This window comes from Psammomys obesus, unplaced genomic scaffold (genome assembly GCF_907164565.1).
Source record: "Psammomys obesus unplaced genomic scaffold, mPsaObe1.curated_primary_1811, whole genome shotgun sequence".
In the NCBI taxonomy this organism is placed as follows: Eukaryota; Metazoa; Chordata; class Mammalia; order Rodentia; family Muridae; genus Psammomys; species Psammomys obesus.
The window spans coordinates 15,882,590-15,901,005 of record NW_026591086.1 but is presented as its reverse complement, the minus strand read 5'-3'; the positions used below and the strand labels follow the sequence as shown (position 1 = coordinate 15,901,005).

Genomic DNA, 18,416 nt, shown 5'->3' with positions numbered 1-18,416 from the left:
TTCAGCCTCCTAGCAGATATGTGTGGAATTTTGTCAAATACTGTAGATACTTAGGAAAGGTATTATATACAAGGGGAAAGGTAAGACTGGATTCAATGAAGGTATAAATCTTTGAGATACCTCAAAATCAACACTCACTTCCTCTAATTTCCCTTTGCTTAAAAGGTGCAGCTGGTAACCCAAGAATCTTCTGAAATATCTCAAGTTCCAACCCAACTTAAACGTTCTCATGGACTGCAGCCAGTGTCAGTTTGTAATCAGACGTCTGGGCAGCCTGCTTCTAAGGATAATCCCTTCAAATAACGACACTGGTTATATTTATACTTGTGTCATCCTACTGTTGACTTCTCTGTCCTTTTTAATCCTCAATGCTTCACTTCACTCTTTTTGTTCCCTAAGTTGTCATCATTGTTTTAGAGAAAAAAGATAGATCACTGACACAGATGGTTTGCTTAGTTTCAAAATAAAACATGATGAAATCAGTGTTTTCTCAATTGTTTCAGTAATAACAGTAGCTATACGATCCCCAGGAGCTAAGAGTCAAAAGTCCTCAGCCTGCTGCCTGCACTCTCACTTGCTTGCCTTTTTCTCATAGTGATGCTTTACAAGGCAGTAATCAGTGCAGATGAGAAGGAATGTAAAATACTAGGAGGTGGAAAACCCATTGATTGACAAAGCAGGGTGTTGCTCAAAGCTACTGAAAAAGGACCTAGTTACCAAGACTGAAAAGGGATACCTTCCTGTTAAAGAGCAGAGAAAAGGTACATGCTACTCACCTTGTCCCACATTTCCTAAGGACCCACTAAGTACTCTCTACTCCTCAGGAGGCAACAGACAATGGCTAACCAGAGACTTGCCTTTTCTATACACAGATGTTAGCTCTTGAAAACAAGTTTGAATGCAACTCAGTTGGCTCAAGAGTTCACCCTATTCCATTTGGGTTTTTAGCCATCCACATTGGTCCAACTCCCACCTTCTAATTGGTTAATACATGCATGAGGTGCTACTCTTCATAGCTAAATGCTAGCTAGCAATTGTTCAGAATACAAAGATCACCCAGCTCTGGTCATAGGGGTCCTGTCTCAGATCCTGAGATAGCTCAGGCAAAAGAGCACTGAGCCATGTGCTTGCCTAGATTCTGACTGACACAGCAGGGGCAAGTTTATAGAAGAATTCAGTCCACTGTTTTCAGATCTTCTGAAAAATCTATCTAAATGTTAAATTCAAATTACTTCTAATATTTTGTGAATTATTGATAGTTATTCTTTGTCTTCTTAGTAGGAATTACAGAGTCCTCAAAGATACTTTTCAAATACCTGACCACTATCTCGAATATCTAATACACATTGCACACAAAGCATCAGAGAGGAAGCCAGTATAACCAGAGCCCTCAATGGCTCACTTGCATTGGTAGAGAGGGCAGGCAAATCTGTGAATATAAGTAGAGACTGACATAAACCTGAAAATGGCTATTTCATCACTACAGGGAACTGAGCCATGATAATAAATTACTCAGTGTCTCAGACTGCTAAAAATCCGGGCTTTCAATAGGTTTCTGTGTTCCCTACTGACATTATTCTGATGACAACACATTGTTACTGCAAGGGAAAAAAAAGCACAAGCAAACCCAAAGACAAGTGTGTGTGTGTGTATGTATATGTATGTGTGTGTATACACACACACACACACACACACACACACACAAACACACACACATGCATGCTGGTGATTATAAACTTTTAGGTTTACAATCAAAGAACCAAAAATCCTCCTGATATGAAAAGGGCTGGTACATCAGGCATGCTTTGACCACTAGAGACCTGCGTTTTACACTCTTGTATCTATAAGAAACTATCCCCCAACCCCCAGCTCCGTGTATTCTCAGTCTACTCTCCTTGTCATTATGATCTGTTGCCGAGTTGCCAGCCATGCCTGTTTCTAGGGCTATTCACTCAACAGCAGGAATTTTCAAAGGACGCAGTGCACCAGGATTTAAGTGACAAAGTTTATCAAGAACTCTGGATTTGAGCCAGGCTACATGCACATACCTATAATCCCAGCAGTCAGGAGGCAGAGGTGGGTGGACCTGTAAGCGTTCAAGGCTACCCTCGTCTATATAAGAGATTCCACCCTAGGCAAGGATATGTAGTGGGATTTTGATTCAAAAACAAAACCCCAAACTCCTCTGGGTTCGTGAGCTTGGGGTGAGAGGGAGGGAGGAGGGGGGATGCTGATGTAATACACACGTTTAAAGTTCCAAAAAAATGAAAATTAAAGACTAATAAAGGCATACTTCCATACTTAAAAAAAAACAACACAAAAGAACTATGGGCTTCATACATTTATAAGACTGAAGCCATCGTTTTTTCAGTGAGATGAGACTGCCATAGACTCCGAGCCACTTGTCAGCCACTCTTCATCACCCTATAAAAACTCACCAGAAAAATGGCTCTCAGTGAACAGACGTAGGTAGCACAGTCCAAATGGGGAAAGTCAACCATGAATTATATATTTTATGTTTAACTCTTGTTTAGAAAAAATGAACCAAGAGGACACAAAAATGCTTTTAAAACTTCCCCGTGATGCATGGGTTTTATTTTTAGCTGGTGCTAAGCTAAGCTGTGCGGAGATCTTCTCATGCTTTACCACACGTCATCTTTACATTAGCTCAGCTGATGGTAGACCCTTCACACTGCCACGTGGGACCTCAGGAAGCTGAGCAGTTTGCCAGGGTCCACTCCCGTGGGAGAGCTGCTGCTAGACCTTCTGCCACTCAATTCCAGATCCATGCCTTCAACTAGAGATCCATTTGTACCTGTGCTTAAAAAAAATCTGAGCCAGTGAGTAGGCTCAGGAGGTACAAGTGCTTGCTGAGTAGGTCTGATGATCAGAGTCTGATCCCTGGCAAGTGTGCAAAACAGTGATGCAGAAACAGTGTGCATCTGTAAACCTAGCACTCCTACACTGACGTGGAGGTAGAGAGTTACTCAGAAGCTGGCAGGCAGCCTGGAGTCTGAAGAGAGAGCCTGCCTCAAAAGGCAGGTAAAAGGAGAGAAAGCTGTCTTCAGACTTCCAAACATGATTGAGACACAGGCATGCACACAATAATAACAAATAAAACAGAATTTTAACAGGTTTGAGAAGCTAGACATTAACTAATCTATATTATTATATAAGTATAAAACAAGAAACACACAGAAGAGGGCCAAGCGTCTGGTTGCCCTTAAGACCAACTTAAAAAAACAAACAAACAAAGCGCTACTCACTTTGGGTCTGGTAATTAAATTGAGGAAAACTATCAGAATGTTCTAAATATTGAGTGTCCATCCATCCCTTACACAAGCATACACAGATAATATCTCTACAATGTAGAAGTAATGTGCTAGAAACCCAGGACAGAAACGGACAAGAGACACATGGTTCTTATTCCTGTGGAACATACAAGTTCAGAGGACGGTTACTATAAGGGAACTACAGCTCCTCAAAACTAGTTTGAAAAGAAGGGCTGGTAGAGAAGAGATGAAAGGGAACCTAGCTCACCCAGGGACAAGGCAAAGTCTCCCTCCTAGGCGCTGGGGAGGGAAACTCCAGATGGAGGGATAGGCATGCACCACACATCAAAGAGACAAGAACCTATAAGGAAGGTGAGGGTGGTTCAAAACAGCACAGCCAAAGAAAGACACAGCAACCTGGGCTGGAGAGGTGGGCACAGGTGGCAACCCGCAATACTGTGTGGCATACTGAAGATGTGGGCTGTATCTGGGAGCCATGAAGGGCTGGCTACAGCAAAAAGATGCAGAAACACTTGAGCTGTACACCGAGCTGGCTGAGTGGATCTCAGCATGCTCAGGAAGTGCGACTACAGTCTGAAATCTTTTCTGCACTCCAGGTGACAGGTGATAAAAAACAGGACAAGGGCAGCAGAGCTGGGAAGGTACAGACACTCTTGAGGCAACTGGTCAGCATTATGGGAGATGAGTGAAGGTGTTTAACCTTGGGGTAATTCTAAGGCTTAGGTGGTATACATTCCTTTTTCAACAGCAAAGAGTTTCATGTTGTAAACTTAAATATTTCATTTTATTAGGGGGAAGAAGAATTATTTCCAAATTCTGCCTCCGAAGCATTTGCACTCACTTGGCCCCCAGCCATACCTCACCTGGTTACCGACCAAGAGCAAGTGCTCTCCAAGGACAAAGTCTTTGAGCATGTCTTCCATCACGATCATGTGCTAGAGCAAAAAAGGATAATCAAAATAAAATAGGAGAGGTTACAAGTGTTATCTAGGAACACAGAACATACATTATCATAAAATAAGTAAGCGATTTCAATTACAATAGATTTCATTATTGCTCTTGCTGTTTGATACAGGGTATCACTATGCAGCTCTGCCTATCCAGAGCAGTCTATGTAGACCCATACAGGTGCAAACACAGAGGTCCACCTACCTCTGCCTGTCTAGTACTGGGATTAAAGGTATGCACCACCACACCTGATTATAACTAAGAATGTGTTTAATGAGGTGGATATAAGTAAGTTCAGTAATCAGTTAAGCCACCAATACTGAAAACTTCAAGCAGTATTTCAAAGAATTTTTGTAATTCAACTCAAATATTTGTATTTAAACTCTGTAGACTTGACTTATAATTTAATGTACTATTTAAATTGATGCTTGTAATCCTAAGTAAACAAATGCTATCAAAAACAACCAAATAACTCCACTTTTGATTTAAAAAAAAAGTGTGTGTGTGTGTGTGTATAATAATAAGATAAAATGAAAACTAACACATCTTAATTGGACAAAACTAAGAAAAGGAAATGATCCCAAGAGAAGGCACAAGAAACAGAGACCCACTCATTTGCACAGTTAGCTCAACCATTTACCTCCAAACTACATAGTCTTAGAATCAATGGGCATTTTCTACCTTCTATTACTGGTCATTTGGATTATGATACAATACAATGAAAGAGCAGAATTGCCACTGCTCACAGCAGCCACAGAGGGGCTGCACTGTTCTTTGTGTACTGAGAAATAGGACACCCGTAAGGAGGTTACAAAGGCTCATGGGACTGAAGGAAGAGCTGTGTGTGTCCTAGCACAGTCTGAACAAAAAGTCCATCTTCTTGGTTTCTGGATCAAGTCAACAACCAAAAGTGCTCAGGTTACTCAAATTCTCTATTTTTTAAAAAAGCACATTAATATTTTATAACACAGACATGCTACAGATATTTTCCAGAATTTTACTTGTTGCTTTTCTTGAACTGACTTTTTAACTCTCAAAATTTGTCAAATTCTGCAATATTTTCCTTCATTTTTTTCTTTTAGAAATAAAAACTAAGAAAGTTATTTTTTCCCTTCCTTCAAGAATAGTAAGTATATTGGTAGTTCTCAGTTTTCTTAATTGGAGACACCGGGGACTAAAGTTTTAATAAAGCTTAAAGTGAGTATTTATTTACTGTCTTTCTGAAACACTAAAAAATAAAATAGTTATTGTCTTAACAGCATAAACAAGGGATATCCTAAAAGCAAACAGATATGACTACCCTCTACAACAGTGGTTCTCAACCTGCGGTCGTGATTTCTTTGGGGGTTGAACTACTTTCACAGGGGTCACCAAAACCATTGGAAAGCACAGCTATTTATAGTACAGTTTATAACAGTAGTAAAATTATAGTTATAAAGTAGCAATGAAAATAATGTTATGGTTGGGGGTCACCACAGCATGAGGAACTACATTACAGGGCCGCGGCATTAGGAAGGTTGACAACCACTGCTCTAGAAGGAAGACCTAGGACATCACTTACACTGGGTCATGATGCTAAGATAGTCTGGAGCCTGCTTCCTTTTAACTACGTGAAAACTCAGTGGTAAATTCAAGACACTAGTACTTCCTGAAACAAATGCGCAAATCAGCTCCAGGAATGGACTGAAGTGTCCCCAGAAGGGCACGCACAGCTGACACTGAAGACCATGGGCTCTGTCTCCATTCTGTTTCCTTACTGCTCTCACATCCTTCTGCTGTACCTTCATCGCATCTGCCTGCCTAACTCGAGCCAACAAGCATCAGCCAAAGCTAAGGTCACGGCCGATAAAGAGTCTCTTGGTCTTTGTAGCACCGCAGACAGGTTCTTCCTTCTACCCTTTCTCCTGCTCTTTCTCCCTGTCTTCCTAGCTTTCTTTTGCATGCCCAGGGTATGGGTTAGTGCCTGCATAGACACAAGACGCTGCCTGACAGTCAGGTAAGGGATGTGAGCAAAGGTGCAAGCTGGGCCTCCAAAAGCTCAGGGCCTCCCCCTCTCTGAGCAAACCTTCCAAACTGAAGACAGGCTTTATTTTGTGAGCTCTTATGTTCTTGTGTAGATAAAATAATTTTCAAGGCTGGTGAGACAGCTCAGCACGTAAAAGCTCCTATAAGCCTGAGGACCCGAGTTCAGTCCCCAGGACACAGTAGAAGGACATAGCTGACTCCCACAGGCTGCCCTCTTTCTTCTACATGCGAATAGTAGGTGTGTGACCACATACATACACAAGCTCACAAAATGTAAAAACAAAATGAAACACGATTTTTTTTCAGCTGTAGGTGATTATGAGACGAAACAGGTAGTATACAAGCTTTCTCTGTGAGGACTGTCATTCCCCAGTTTTCTAAACACAACCAAAACTTGGCCCTTGCTTCCTCAACTTCACTTTCTTCTTCCTCCTATACCCTGCAGCCCATTAATAAGGATCCTTTTCTTTCTCTTGATCAAACTGTGACATCCATGGCCACTCTGCCCATCTTGTTTCTCTCTTACTGGGATCTTGTCTTAGCGACTAAGACACACACAGTGCATTCTTTCTTTTCTATTGCCACAGCTGGGATTCAGGGTGTTTGCAATTTCCAGCCTAGATTTCACTGGCCAGTTTAGCTTCTGAAACTTGTGTTTCTCTCAGGGCAAATGTGCTCTCCACAGCACAGACATGGCTGCTTCTTTGTTCACAGGCTTGCCAGTCCTTTTTCAAAGTTCCTTAGATGACTCTGAATGCTTTGGGAGTGGTGAGTTCTCGTGTTCCCTGCAAGGCTGGCCTCTGCTCTCCCCCAACCTGACTCCCTACTCCTTCCAGTGGGGGCACAATCAGGGATGACTTTCTGTTCACAATCTAATGTGCTCCCTGAGACATTCTGATACAAAGTCCCCGTTTCTGCCACCTAAGGAACCCTGTAAGGTGTCCCCCCACCATGTCCTCACATCATTCAGATCCTTCTTAACTGTGACCTGGACTATTTACTAAGTACTGCCTTATGATCTCTGTCTGGTTTCTGACTCTTGAGCAACATGGGAGGGTGAAGCAAAATTACAAATGTGCTTAAAACCTGCCACTGGTTTCTCTGGCAAGAATCCCAGTTCCTTCTTTAGTGAAGCCTGGACAATGCCACCTTTTCCTCATGCAGCAGCCTCATCACTTGACACTTTTCAACTGGAAACCAAAGCTCTGTGGACTGAGTTCAAGGGCCTGTGGCTTTCTGAGAGACTGTTCCTCTCATGCATAGCCAAGACTCTGAAAATGCCCATCTCAGCCTGAATAACTTTCCTAACTTTGCCTAGTAAACCAATTTTCTGAGATCTTTCCAGTCAGTGAACACCAATCACCTCACTGGTGTTACCATAGTAACCTACATGTACCTCCATCACATTATGTAGTAACCATATATACTTACTATCCTGCAATTTCCATCAATAAAAAGCAATTTGAGACCTAGAGGTGTGCCTGCTTGTATATGAATATTTTAATCTCTGTACCCCAATACCTAGGGTCAAGCCTGACTTGTGGTGTATAATTTTTCACATCTAAAGCGCCTTAGACTTATTAAAAAGCCATTAGTCTCACTATTCTACAATTTCTCCAACTTACTGTTCCAACTGTCATATTCCATATTAAAGGAGTTAATGAAACAATACTCCTTGGAATGAATGTTCAAAATCTTATTAATCCCTTTTAATTCCCTCAACACTTATTTACCATGTGCTAGAAACCTTGCTATTCAATGAAGATAGCAGATTAAAAAAAAAAAGACCAGGGGAAAGACATTTTACAGATGACTTTCAAAGTACCATGGTAAGGGAACAACAGGACACCACAGACAGATGGGCTGGATATGCCTCTATCTGTCAGGACACTGAGGATCCCTGCGGCTAAGATGGCGTGCAGCATGTGGAGCAGTGCCGCCTACTGCAGAAGGGACCTGCCCAAGCCAAGGTCCCACAACTGCGGCAACGGAAGTCGGAAGTCCTCGTTAGCAGCTGATTCAGTATGCTCCGGGGTAGGAGGGACATCTGGAGATGGGTTACACACAGCCCCTCAGGGCGCCTGGGGAAAGTTCACTGCAGACCTGCAGTCCTCAATGTCTGTGTCACTGATGCCATGGCAACAGACACTGTTTGAGGACACAATGGTTTTCCTTCCTCCTGAACTTGCTATGTTCTGATATGTTGTGAAGTCTTTTCAACCTGAAGTATTTTGGAGGTTTTCCACTGTTATAACAATCTCACTTTTTTTTTTCTTTTCTCACTTCTGCTATGTGGACAGAATGTGAAATGTGAAAGGCAGTACTCAGAAATACTATTGTTCCTTTTATTCAGGTTATTTTCCTTCTACCTATATAACTTCATTTTCTGCTTCTTTGTGTATTAATTATACAGTGGTCCTAAAGAAAAAGCAAGCATACACCAGTTAACTGATTATAGAATGAAACAAAAACAATTATAGCTTTGATATAAAAATGTTTAAACTAAAATATTTTATTAAGAAAAATCTGTCTGGATGCCTTTACACTACTAATCCCACTTAGAGACATAAATTATGATACCCATTGAAGAACAACTAAAATTAGTGAAATTTGTACTATAATTTTGCTAACTCCTTAAAAAATAAAAAGCAAGTTCTAACATAATTTGTAAATACCATTATTTACATACAGATTAGCAAGTAAGAACTATTTAAAAAATTAAATGTTTTTATTATAAAAGAAATATACAATTAGAAGAAATAGAAAAAGAAACATTTTTAGAAATTTTTACTAAAATCAAACCTTACAGAAATGAATCTTCTAACAATAAAGCTTCCTAAATTCAAACTTATTTCTTTGGAAACAGGCCCCAGTTACTGGTAAGGTTTGAAGGCAAAGTCTCTGCCTTGGTCCACCCTCCAAAGAAAAAGGAAAAGCAAATAAGGGGGAACCCTCGGAATAAGCAGCAAGCAGAGGAAAGAAGATGGAAGGATGTACAGGATCTATCTGCGAGCTACAGAAAGGACTTAACTAGATGCCAAAGTAAGAGCCAGTAGAGCCGTTTGTCTTCATTCAGTCAAATATTTCCCAGCCTCACGCACAGCCATGAGACACAAGTGCACACACAAGTGCGCACACTTACGTCCACAGCAGTAGCTCCTCCAATTTTAACCACTGGGAAGAATGTTAAGTCTTCTATCACTGCAATTAAAAACAGGTCAGCCCTTCACTTTGCCTCACCTGAACTGAACTTAGGAAATCATGACTATAATGAAACATCAGTATCATTTGGATCAGAGTTGACTACTATGACGTGATTAGCCCAAGCCCGCAGAGCAATGCCCTTACCTGAACATTGTCATAGAAGAGAACATCAGGCACTTTCATCTTCTCATGGGAATTGTGGACTGGTGCACTGACAGTGCCAATCCTCAGAGACCCGGCTACCACTTCACCTGAACAATTCATACAGGACAGAGGATGAGTCCCAGCAATGTCTTGCAAATATCCAGGGAAGCATAGTCTGGCTGGCAAGCAATGCAAGGCAGCTCCTGTAACCTGTGAGAGGTCTTCAGGATTTTAATTAAACATCTCAAGAATAAACCAAAACAACCTACCTCACCAACTTATACTGGAGACCCAGTATAAGCACACAAACGAAAAGAACAAGAGTGTGACAGTGAACCAACATCTATACCATCTGCTGAGATAGCACATACAATGGCAGGTCAAACAACACCCGTCAGGGTTCAGTTTACAGAACACAGCCATTCAGTGGATAGAGGCCTTTAAGATCAATTTGTTCACACAATCAATGTTTAGTGATAACATTTCAACTACAAAGGGGACTCCCTGGGAGAAAACAGGCTAGGACTTTTTCAAGAAGTCCTATAGGGTTCTACTGTTTGTGTCTATCTGCCAAGGCTGTTAGCCTTATAGGCTCAAAGCCTGGTTTTGCCATCACAATCTAGTGCAAAAATAATTTCACGAGAACATTAAACATAGATTCTGATAAAAAGCCAGAATTGAAGACTATGGCATTGACGTATAGAGGCTGCTTTCTTATGACCATGCTACCCCGATTGCCATCACATGTTACTTAGAGTGAGACCTGCATGGAGAGCCAAGCCCTCGTGAGATGATCCTTCAGCAGGCCTCCACTCTTGACAAGGAGAGGAAATTAAATGCACTCTCCACAAGACTGGTAGCTTTTAAGATGAATGAAACCAGCCCAGTGAACAATCTCTTCATTTAGGTCCCTTATCCCCTACAGGAAGCTTCTGGCGCTGACCTTTCCCAGCCTGAGCAATCTACCATCCTGAGGATACTGCCTTTCTTGGAAATGTTACCAGCTCCAGTCACATGACATAAGACTCTACACATCCCAGGGTGATTATGTCCTTCTGCGAGGGGCCTCTGCACATCTGCTCAGACTCATCAATATCAAATTTATAGTTTTATTTTTAAAAAGTCATTCAATTTGTTTAATACTAAATTTTTGGTTCAGCAAAATGCCAGTCACAAAAACAGCCATTCCAGTCCTACTGGAGAAGAGTCACACGCTGGTGCTTAGAAAGACAAGTACTTAGAGTAAAGATGGAAAAGTTCCCTGTGCTCTGAGCGAAGACCAGGCAACTCAGTCTTTCCAGCAGACACTTCTGGCTGTGCAGAAGAGCTGGCACTGTGGGTGACTAGAGGGACTGGAGGGAGAGGGCATGAAGCCTACTCTCATTATAGTCTATGTCACTCTAGAAAACATCTCTGACATGCCCCAGAGGAAATCTGGTAGCCCTCAAAATGCAAATGTTGTATAACTTCTAGTCTATATGGTGAAACACATTTGGAAAAAAGCATATCCTTGTCAAAATCAGACAAGCTAATGTACAATAAAATCTCTCAAAACCTTAGTAACAGACTGACGCTTGGTGTACACGCAAGGTGGGGGCCAGGGGTTCTCTAACAGTCACTGAAAGAAGTGCCAGCAAAAGCGGAGTTGTAAAATGGCTTCCAGACTGGTGTGTGTTTGTTTGGCTGGCTTTGGGTTTTGGTTCCTGGAGACAGGGTTTCTCTGTGTAACAGCCCTGGCTGTCTTGAAACTCACTTTGGAGACCAGGCTGGGTTTGGACTCACATGCATCACCATGCCTGGCCCCAGACTGTTTTTTGAAGAAAGGAATAGATTCTCTTGTTCAGTATAATACATAAAACAAAATGGGTTTTATTGAAACTAAAAGTAGAAAACGTTTAATCATTGTTATGTCACCTAAAAATAGCCAAATCAAGTACTTACACTTGTAATTCTCCAGTTCTGGTTCCAGGCAACCATCAGTCTTTATTTCTATTGACGCATCTGCCAGATTCTTCTCCAGCGCTGACTGGGCAAGGCTTGGTAAGAATCTAGTAAGAGGAACAGAGGGGCAGGGTGATTAACTCAATTCTTCGGTTCTTAAGTATCTTTTAACATATATTCCTTCACTAATTACAGCCAAAAAGAGAAACCGTGTGAATAAACATGAATTTGTAAAGTCTCTGTTTGTGTAATCTTTAATAACTAAGCTTATATGTAATTAGCAATATTCATCTATGTATATTTTTCAGATTACGATAAAATCTTTTGCTTTCATAAGTAGATTTAGCATACCTCATATTTCATGCTTATTGTGTAATTGGTGCTTCAAACTTTTCTTAAGTAGATAAAACAGCAACATTCTAACCTGCTCTAAGTTGGCAATTACAAATTTAAATCAGAAGTGGGTTAATGAGGTTTTCCTTACTTTTTAAACATAAATTATGTCTTATCAGTTGAGCATGCCATCACAGTTCTTAGATTACTGCTTTTCTGGTCAAAACCAAAGTCCCAGCTTATCTCCCAAAGCCCTACTACGTTTGGGTACTGTTTCTTCTTCTTTTTTTTTGTTGTTGCTGTTTGTTTGTTTGTTTGTTCGTTTTTTCGAGACAAAGGTTCTCTATGTAGTCTTGGATGTCCTGGACTTGTTTTGTAGACAAGGCCAGCCTCAAACTCAGAGATGCACGTGCCTCTGCCTCCCTGGTGCTGGGATTAAAGGTGTGCCACCATGCCTGTCCTGTTTCTTAAGCTTTTGTCCTAGCGTCATGTCCAACCTCCTCTCACAGTTGCCCAGAGTCTAGGAATATTTATGCTACTTCTGCTAGATCACCTGGATTGATAAGGACTTGTTTTGAGTTGTCTGCTATTCTCAGCAGCCCTGATATCCACATTGTCTACTAACACATCCCAGGGTGGCCCTATATGACTTCTGGTCTTCTGTCTAAAGCCTAGAGGATAGGGGACAAAGGAGGAGAGATATTAATACTAGGTTTGAAAGATGAGGAAGTATACAGTAATAGCAGCAGTGGGAGGGCTGAGGCAGAAAGGCAGCAGTTAAGGCTAGTCAGTGCTTCAAAGGGAAACACTGCTGAAAGCCCAAGAGAGCACACCTTAGTGGTACAGCGCATATTGAGGAATCTTTATTTACAATGTGTAAGGAGTTAATTTGTACTTGTGATTAGAATTCTTAAATTTACAAACAGTGTCAGAAGACTTAAGATAGTAAGGCCTGTCTGATAAATGTAGTTTGTAATATGTGGCTATTTATTATATGTAAAATTTACTAATATGGGTTCAAAGCTTGAAGGTATTTACTTTAGGCAGTTCTACAAACAGAACTTGGTATTTTTTCCCAAAAGTCTTTAGATGCAATTATTAAGATCCAGTAGGCTTACAGTTAATGACTGTAACTAAGAGAGAAGCCTAAGGAAGTCTCAATATTTTTAATCACAGCCTTAAAAAATGGAATCAGTCTTTAAGACCAAACTGTTTCTAGAGAGTCAGTCTCTGGAAGCAAAATGTTCCTGGGGACAATAAAAATTCCATGCTGATGATTGTGAAATGCTGGGCATAATTAATTATCAGGCTATGGTTTTTAAAATTAACTATACAAAAGTTTACAAAGTAAAAATCTCATATGTATAGTATTAATTTTATATCACTAAAAATTTTAAATATATGTATAACTCAGTTTTTGGTGACTAGAATAATTTCCTCATTACTCTACTTTCTGAGACAGTTAATCTTCATTTCTGATTGGATTCCTATAGCTCTGTCCAAATTTTACCAGTAAAGGATAATTTCCTCCAAAATTATTCAGAAGTGCTTGAGTCAAAGTAGTAGAAAATAACAGAATGGACTAGAACTCTTACAGGCCTTCAGTCATATAAAAGAGGACTCTTAGAATTCAAACTGAGTATGTCCCAAGCCTCTATATCATTGCTCCAGCCCTGTAGTTTTGATTATCTAGACACCGGATGATGCAGCCCTTGGGGCTGTATGCAGAGCAGAGGGTGAAGGGCTACTCAGTATTTCAGAGGGGGAGCATGAACAGAAGACAGCCCAGCACTGAATTGGCTTCTCCTGATTTCATCTGCTTAATGAAAGATATCATGGGAATCTTATGAAGCTTTTCATTTTTGTCTTAAAGTCCCAGTGAAATTCAGTTCCTTCAGTGCTTCAATATGAAAAGAGGTTATTAAAAAGAAAAAAAAAACCACTTCATGCACCAATAATCTTTTTGGTTCCTGGCTGCCTCTGTGTCTCCCTGAGGCTGGCAGGAGGGCTCCACTGTAGCTTTGCTAAGGGCAACAGATGGTGCATGAAAAAGACAGCTGCTTGAGTGTTCACTTCCACTTCCAAAGGACCCCAAGGCGATAAGAAAACAGACCTCTACTGTGGTCCTCCAATAACACTGGAAAATTAGTTATCTCATGCTATGATCTATTTAAGAGAGTAAAAAACAAGCATTTAAAAACAGTAGAGGACAATGCAGCCACTTTTGATGAGAACTGATAGACTAAGATCAGAAAGGAGAGGAGAACCTCCCCTATCAGTGGACTTGGGGAGTGGCATGCATGCAGAAACGGGAGGGAGGGTGGGATCGGGAGGGGAGGAGGGAGGGGATTATGGGGGGATACAAAATGAATAAAGTGTAATTAAAAAAAACAAAAACAAACAAAAAAACGTGTTAATTAACCCTTTGTTGGTGTGTCCATCCTTTTCCACATTAATAAAGACACTTGTCACAGACACAGAAAGCTGCACAGAGCCTTCTATAGTTTCAGTCTCCTTGCAATATGGTGGTTATGAGGAATGAAGCTACACAACAGACACTATCTGATTACATACACTTTTCTCAGATTTTCTGGGGCTATCTTTGGAACTTTCTATTTCCATGGCAACCTGAGAATCACTTGTCAGATTCACTATTACCTTGTGGGATTCTGACTACACACATGTAGACTGTTGGGAGGGAATTTTTATAACAAGAAATCTCTTCTTCTATACAGCCGTAGGGCAGCTTCCCTCTGACAACCATCAATAGATCGATTCTCTTCTCCACAGACTGATAGCATGTCTTTTGAGTCACAGCTGGGAGAGTACAAGAACGTCATCGATCTGTGCACATCAGAACTTCATTAGACTCCCTTTGTTCTAGTAATTTTCATGATTGTCTCTTGAATACGTTTACTGTGACTGAGCATGTAATCTTGGGCAGATGCACTGGATAAAAGTGTGGAAGATGCTATATTCAATTTCCCCTAATGCTAAAGGAAATATGCCAAGTATTTTATTGTGAAAAATGTTTGCTGTAAATTTAAAGTCAGCAGTCTTAACCATGTTGAAGAACTTTGTTTTTATCCATGGTTTAATAAGAGTATTTTAGGCTTACTAAGAGTGTGGTTATGGTTGGGAAACTAGGTTTCACCAAATCCTTTTTCTCACTTATACCACAGTAATTTAAAAATAGAATACCTAATTCTTCTGGAGTTTACTGTTGCTGTTCTCAAGTAGTCAGTCTAATCCTTGTTTCCTTGTCGGTTTTTCCTTTTGAAATGTTTAGGACTGTCCTCATTGCTGTGTAGTATTGTCACACCACAGGAAACTGCTTTAATTTGTCCCATTTGGGAACTGACACATTTCAACCTATAAACACGTATTTCACAGTTCTAGAACACTCTTAGCTAAAATCTGATGGAATAATTCCTGCCTCTTATTCTATCAGAAGTCTGGGGTATAGGTTAGCAAGCAAGGGCCTTGGATTCAACTGCTAGCAAACCCCACAGCAGGTCCATTAGGTAGATTTCAGTCTTTCTCATGCTATCTTTTGTTTACAACAGCCCTTCATATCTGCAGTCTCTTCAACCTGCTGTGCTAGCTTCCATCCACTTAGATGCTTCTAAACTCTATCAATACTGTTTATTAGCCCAGTAGGAATCTTTCAGTTCAAATTTTTTATTTACAATTTGTTGTTTAGTTTTTCTTTCAAATCTACCAACTCCAGGTGTCCTTTATGGTAGCTTTAAACTTCCCTAATTTTTACACTATCTGAAGTAAGTCCACTGGGAAATTTCAAATGTTCTACTTTGGGTTTCTGAATTCTGTTTCTGAAAGTCCTATCTTCATATTTGTTTCTCAATTACAGTTTAATTAAAACATTATTGTGTCTAAGTGTTTTGCCTGCTTATATGTCTGTTTACTCCTTATGTGACCAATGCCCACAGAGACCAGAATACAGTAATGGATCCCTTGGAACTAGACTTATAGATGGCTGTGAGCTACCTACACGTGGATCCTGGGAATGCAACACAGATCCTCAGCAAAAGCAACTAGTGCTCTTAATTGCTGAGCCATCTCTTCAGCCCCTAGTTTATCATTTTTAATTGTGATCTTATATTCAGATTGTTTAGTACCTTGGATAGTAAAAGTATTGCTGTATACTGAGTTTAGGGTTGCTAGGCTATATACGCCTACAGGTAATTGAAAACTCTGAGTGAGTTAACTTAAAATAGCATCCTGTGGTTACCACCCTCACAGGCGGTGTCACCACAGACCTCATACTTGCATCATGCAACACATGGTGCTACATTTCCTACAGAAGACTTTCTTTCCCACACAGAGCTCCAAAGAGATGGCAAGCTTTCTCATCATTCTCTGGTCACATGAGCAAAACTACTTCAGTCAAAAAGGGCAGCAAACATGTCTACTTTATTCTTTACACCAGGGGCCCTGCTGAAGGTACTCTATCTCACATGGATCCAGACCCGTGGATCTGCTTAAGCAGGTATTAAAATCTAGCACTAGGCCCTATCCCATTTAAAAGTCCTCTTGGCAGCTACAATAACAGCCGTTTCTTATTCTGCTTTTACTTTCTTTGATTTTATTTTAATAGATGATCTATTGATGTAAAATTTCCACCTACACAATTTGCCTAAAGTGTATGATTCAATCGTTTTAATTATGTTCACAGTTATGCAACCATTGTCTCAAACAATTTTAGAACATTTTGCTTACTCAAAGGCAAATCCATAGGCACTCTATTTCCCAGTACCCTGAGCTTTGGAAAACCATCAGAATATTTTGCCCTACTCTAGACAGCTCATGTTTTCAATGTATTTTTAGTTTATCTGTGTTACTGCAGAATCATATCTCAAATACCTCACATTTAATTCATTTATTTAATAGTTGATGGACATTTGGGTTAATTTAATTTTTATCTTTCCACATTCTCACTACTTGAATCTGCTTTATATTTATTCTCCTGACTTAGATCCTTCATTTCTTCAATTAATTTTTATTTCTTGATACACAATTACTTTCTTAAACAAAAATCTGAAAGTTGGCTTAACAGTCAACATCTGTCTTACAGGTTGTAGTGATTATTTTCCTCTAACACATCCACTGTGTTATTTTTCCTGGTTTTCTAAACTGCCTACTTTCCTTAACACTGTATATTCGCATCTTTGCTTTCAAATCCTGCCCAACACAAAATATGCTAAAAGTAACAAAGATGACTGTCTGTACTTTCTGCAACTTATGACTTTAAAATATGCAGTTGAGGCTTTTTTTCTTCAAAGTTATTTAGAAGTCTAATATTATTCTGTTTAAAACACAAAAACAGTATCTCTTATAACTGAGTTATTCAAGGAATTATAATGCAGACAGAATCTTAGCTTAGTTGGATGCACTACAGAAAGAGAAAATTCAAGCCAAAGCACAAAGCATTTACAAAAAAAAGTTGCCTAGTACACTGAAGAATTACAAAGGATAATTACAAATTTTCCTAAGCCAGGTCAGAGTCTCCTTTAATTCTTATCAAGGAACAAATGAACAAAAAGCATAACTAATATCATTAAAAATAATTTTATCAAGAATCTAAAATATGAAAATATTAAAGTATATAAAATAATCTAAGAAAAAATTCTCTATGCCTATTGGGAACTATTAATCTTTTGTCATTAATCTTTGAATTTTTTAGGGAATATATTCTTTTTAAAATTTTATTCATTTTATGTGTTTGGATGTCTTTGTCTGTGTACCACATGTGTGCATTGTGTCCAAGGAAGCCAGAAAAGAACACTAGATCTCCTGGGGCTGGAGTTACACATAGCTGTGAGCAGTCATGTGGATGCTGGGAATTGAAGCTGAGTCCTCTGTAAGAACATTTAGTGCTCGTAACTGCTGAGCTATCTTTCCAGCACTTATTAATCTTTTAAAATAATTTCAGCCAAACATGATTTTATATGAAAATTCTGCAAACTGATGTTTTATAATCACTTCCCAACTTGTATGTAAACTATTAGTATACACTGAAAAGATGTTAGTTTTATAAAATTAGCTATAAGATCAGATCAAGACAAAAAGTTCCAGAAGAAATTAGAGAAGTAGCAACCACAATGCTTAGAGAACTTAGCTCAGAAGACCCATGAATGAGCATGCAAATACCAAACACAGCATTTACTACTGGGTGACCCAAGTAAGTGACTATAACAGTTTTCTCATTTATAAAATACTTGGGAAATATGTTTAATTCATTCTTATTTTATGTTTTGGTACTAATGACTGAACTCAGGAAATTGTCTATCACTAAGCCATACCAAAATTCTTTTGTAAGATGAACATGGTGGCGTACACCTTTAATCCCAGCACTCGGGGAGGCAGAGGCAGGCGGATCTCTGTGAGTTCGAGAACAGCCTGGTCTACAAAGTATGTCCAGGACAGCCAAGGCTACAAAGAGAGTCCCAGTCTCAATAATAATAATAATAATAATAATAATAATAATAATAATAATAATAATAATAA

The 18,416-nt window shown here is 39.7% G+C and overlaps 1 protein-coding gene across 1 annotated transcript in view; it reads right to left on the bottom strand.

Moving 5' to 3' along the window:
• Vwa8 (von Willebrand factor A domain containing 8) overlaps window positions 1–18,416 on the bottom strand; it is a 355,260-nt gene that overhangs the window by 177,335 nt on the left and 159,509 nt on the right. The window contains exons 18-20 of the mRNA XM_055609598.1: window positions 11,556–11,662; window positions 9,615–9,721; window positions 4,157–4,228 (exon numbers count right to left, since the gene is read on the bottom strand). Coding sequence (XP_055465573.1) covers window positions 4,157–4,228; window positions 9,615–9,721; window positions 11,556–11,662 — 286 coding nt within the window. The remainder of the gene's footprint in view (window positions 1–4,156; window positions 4,229–9,614; window positions 9,722–11,555; window positions 11,663–18,416) is intronic.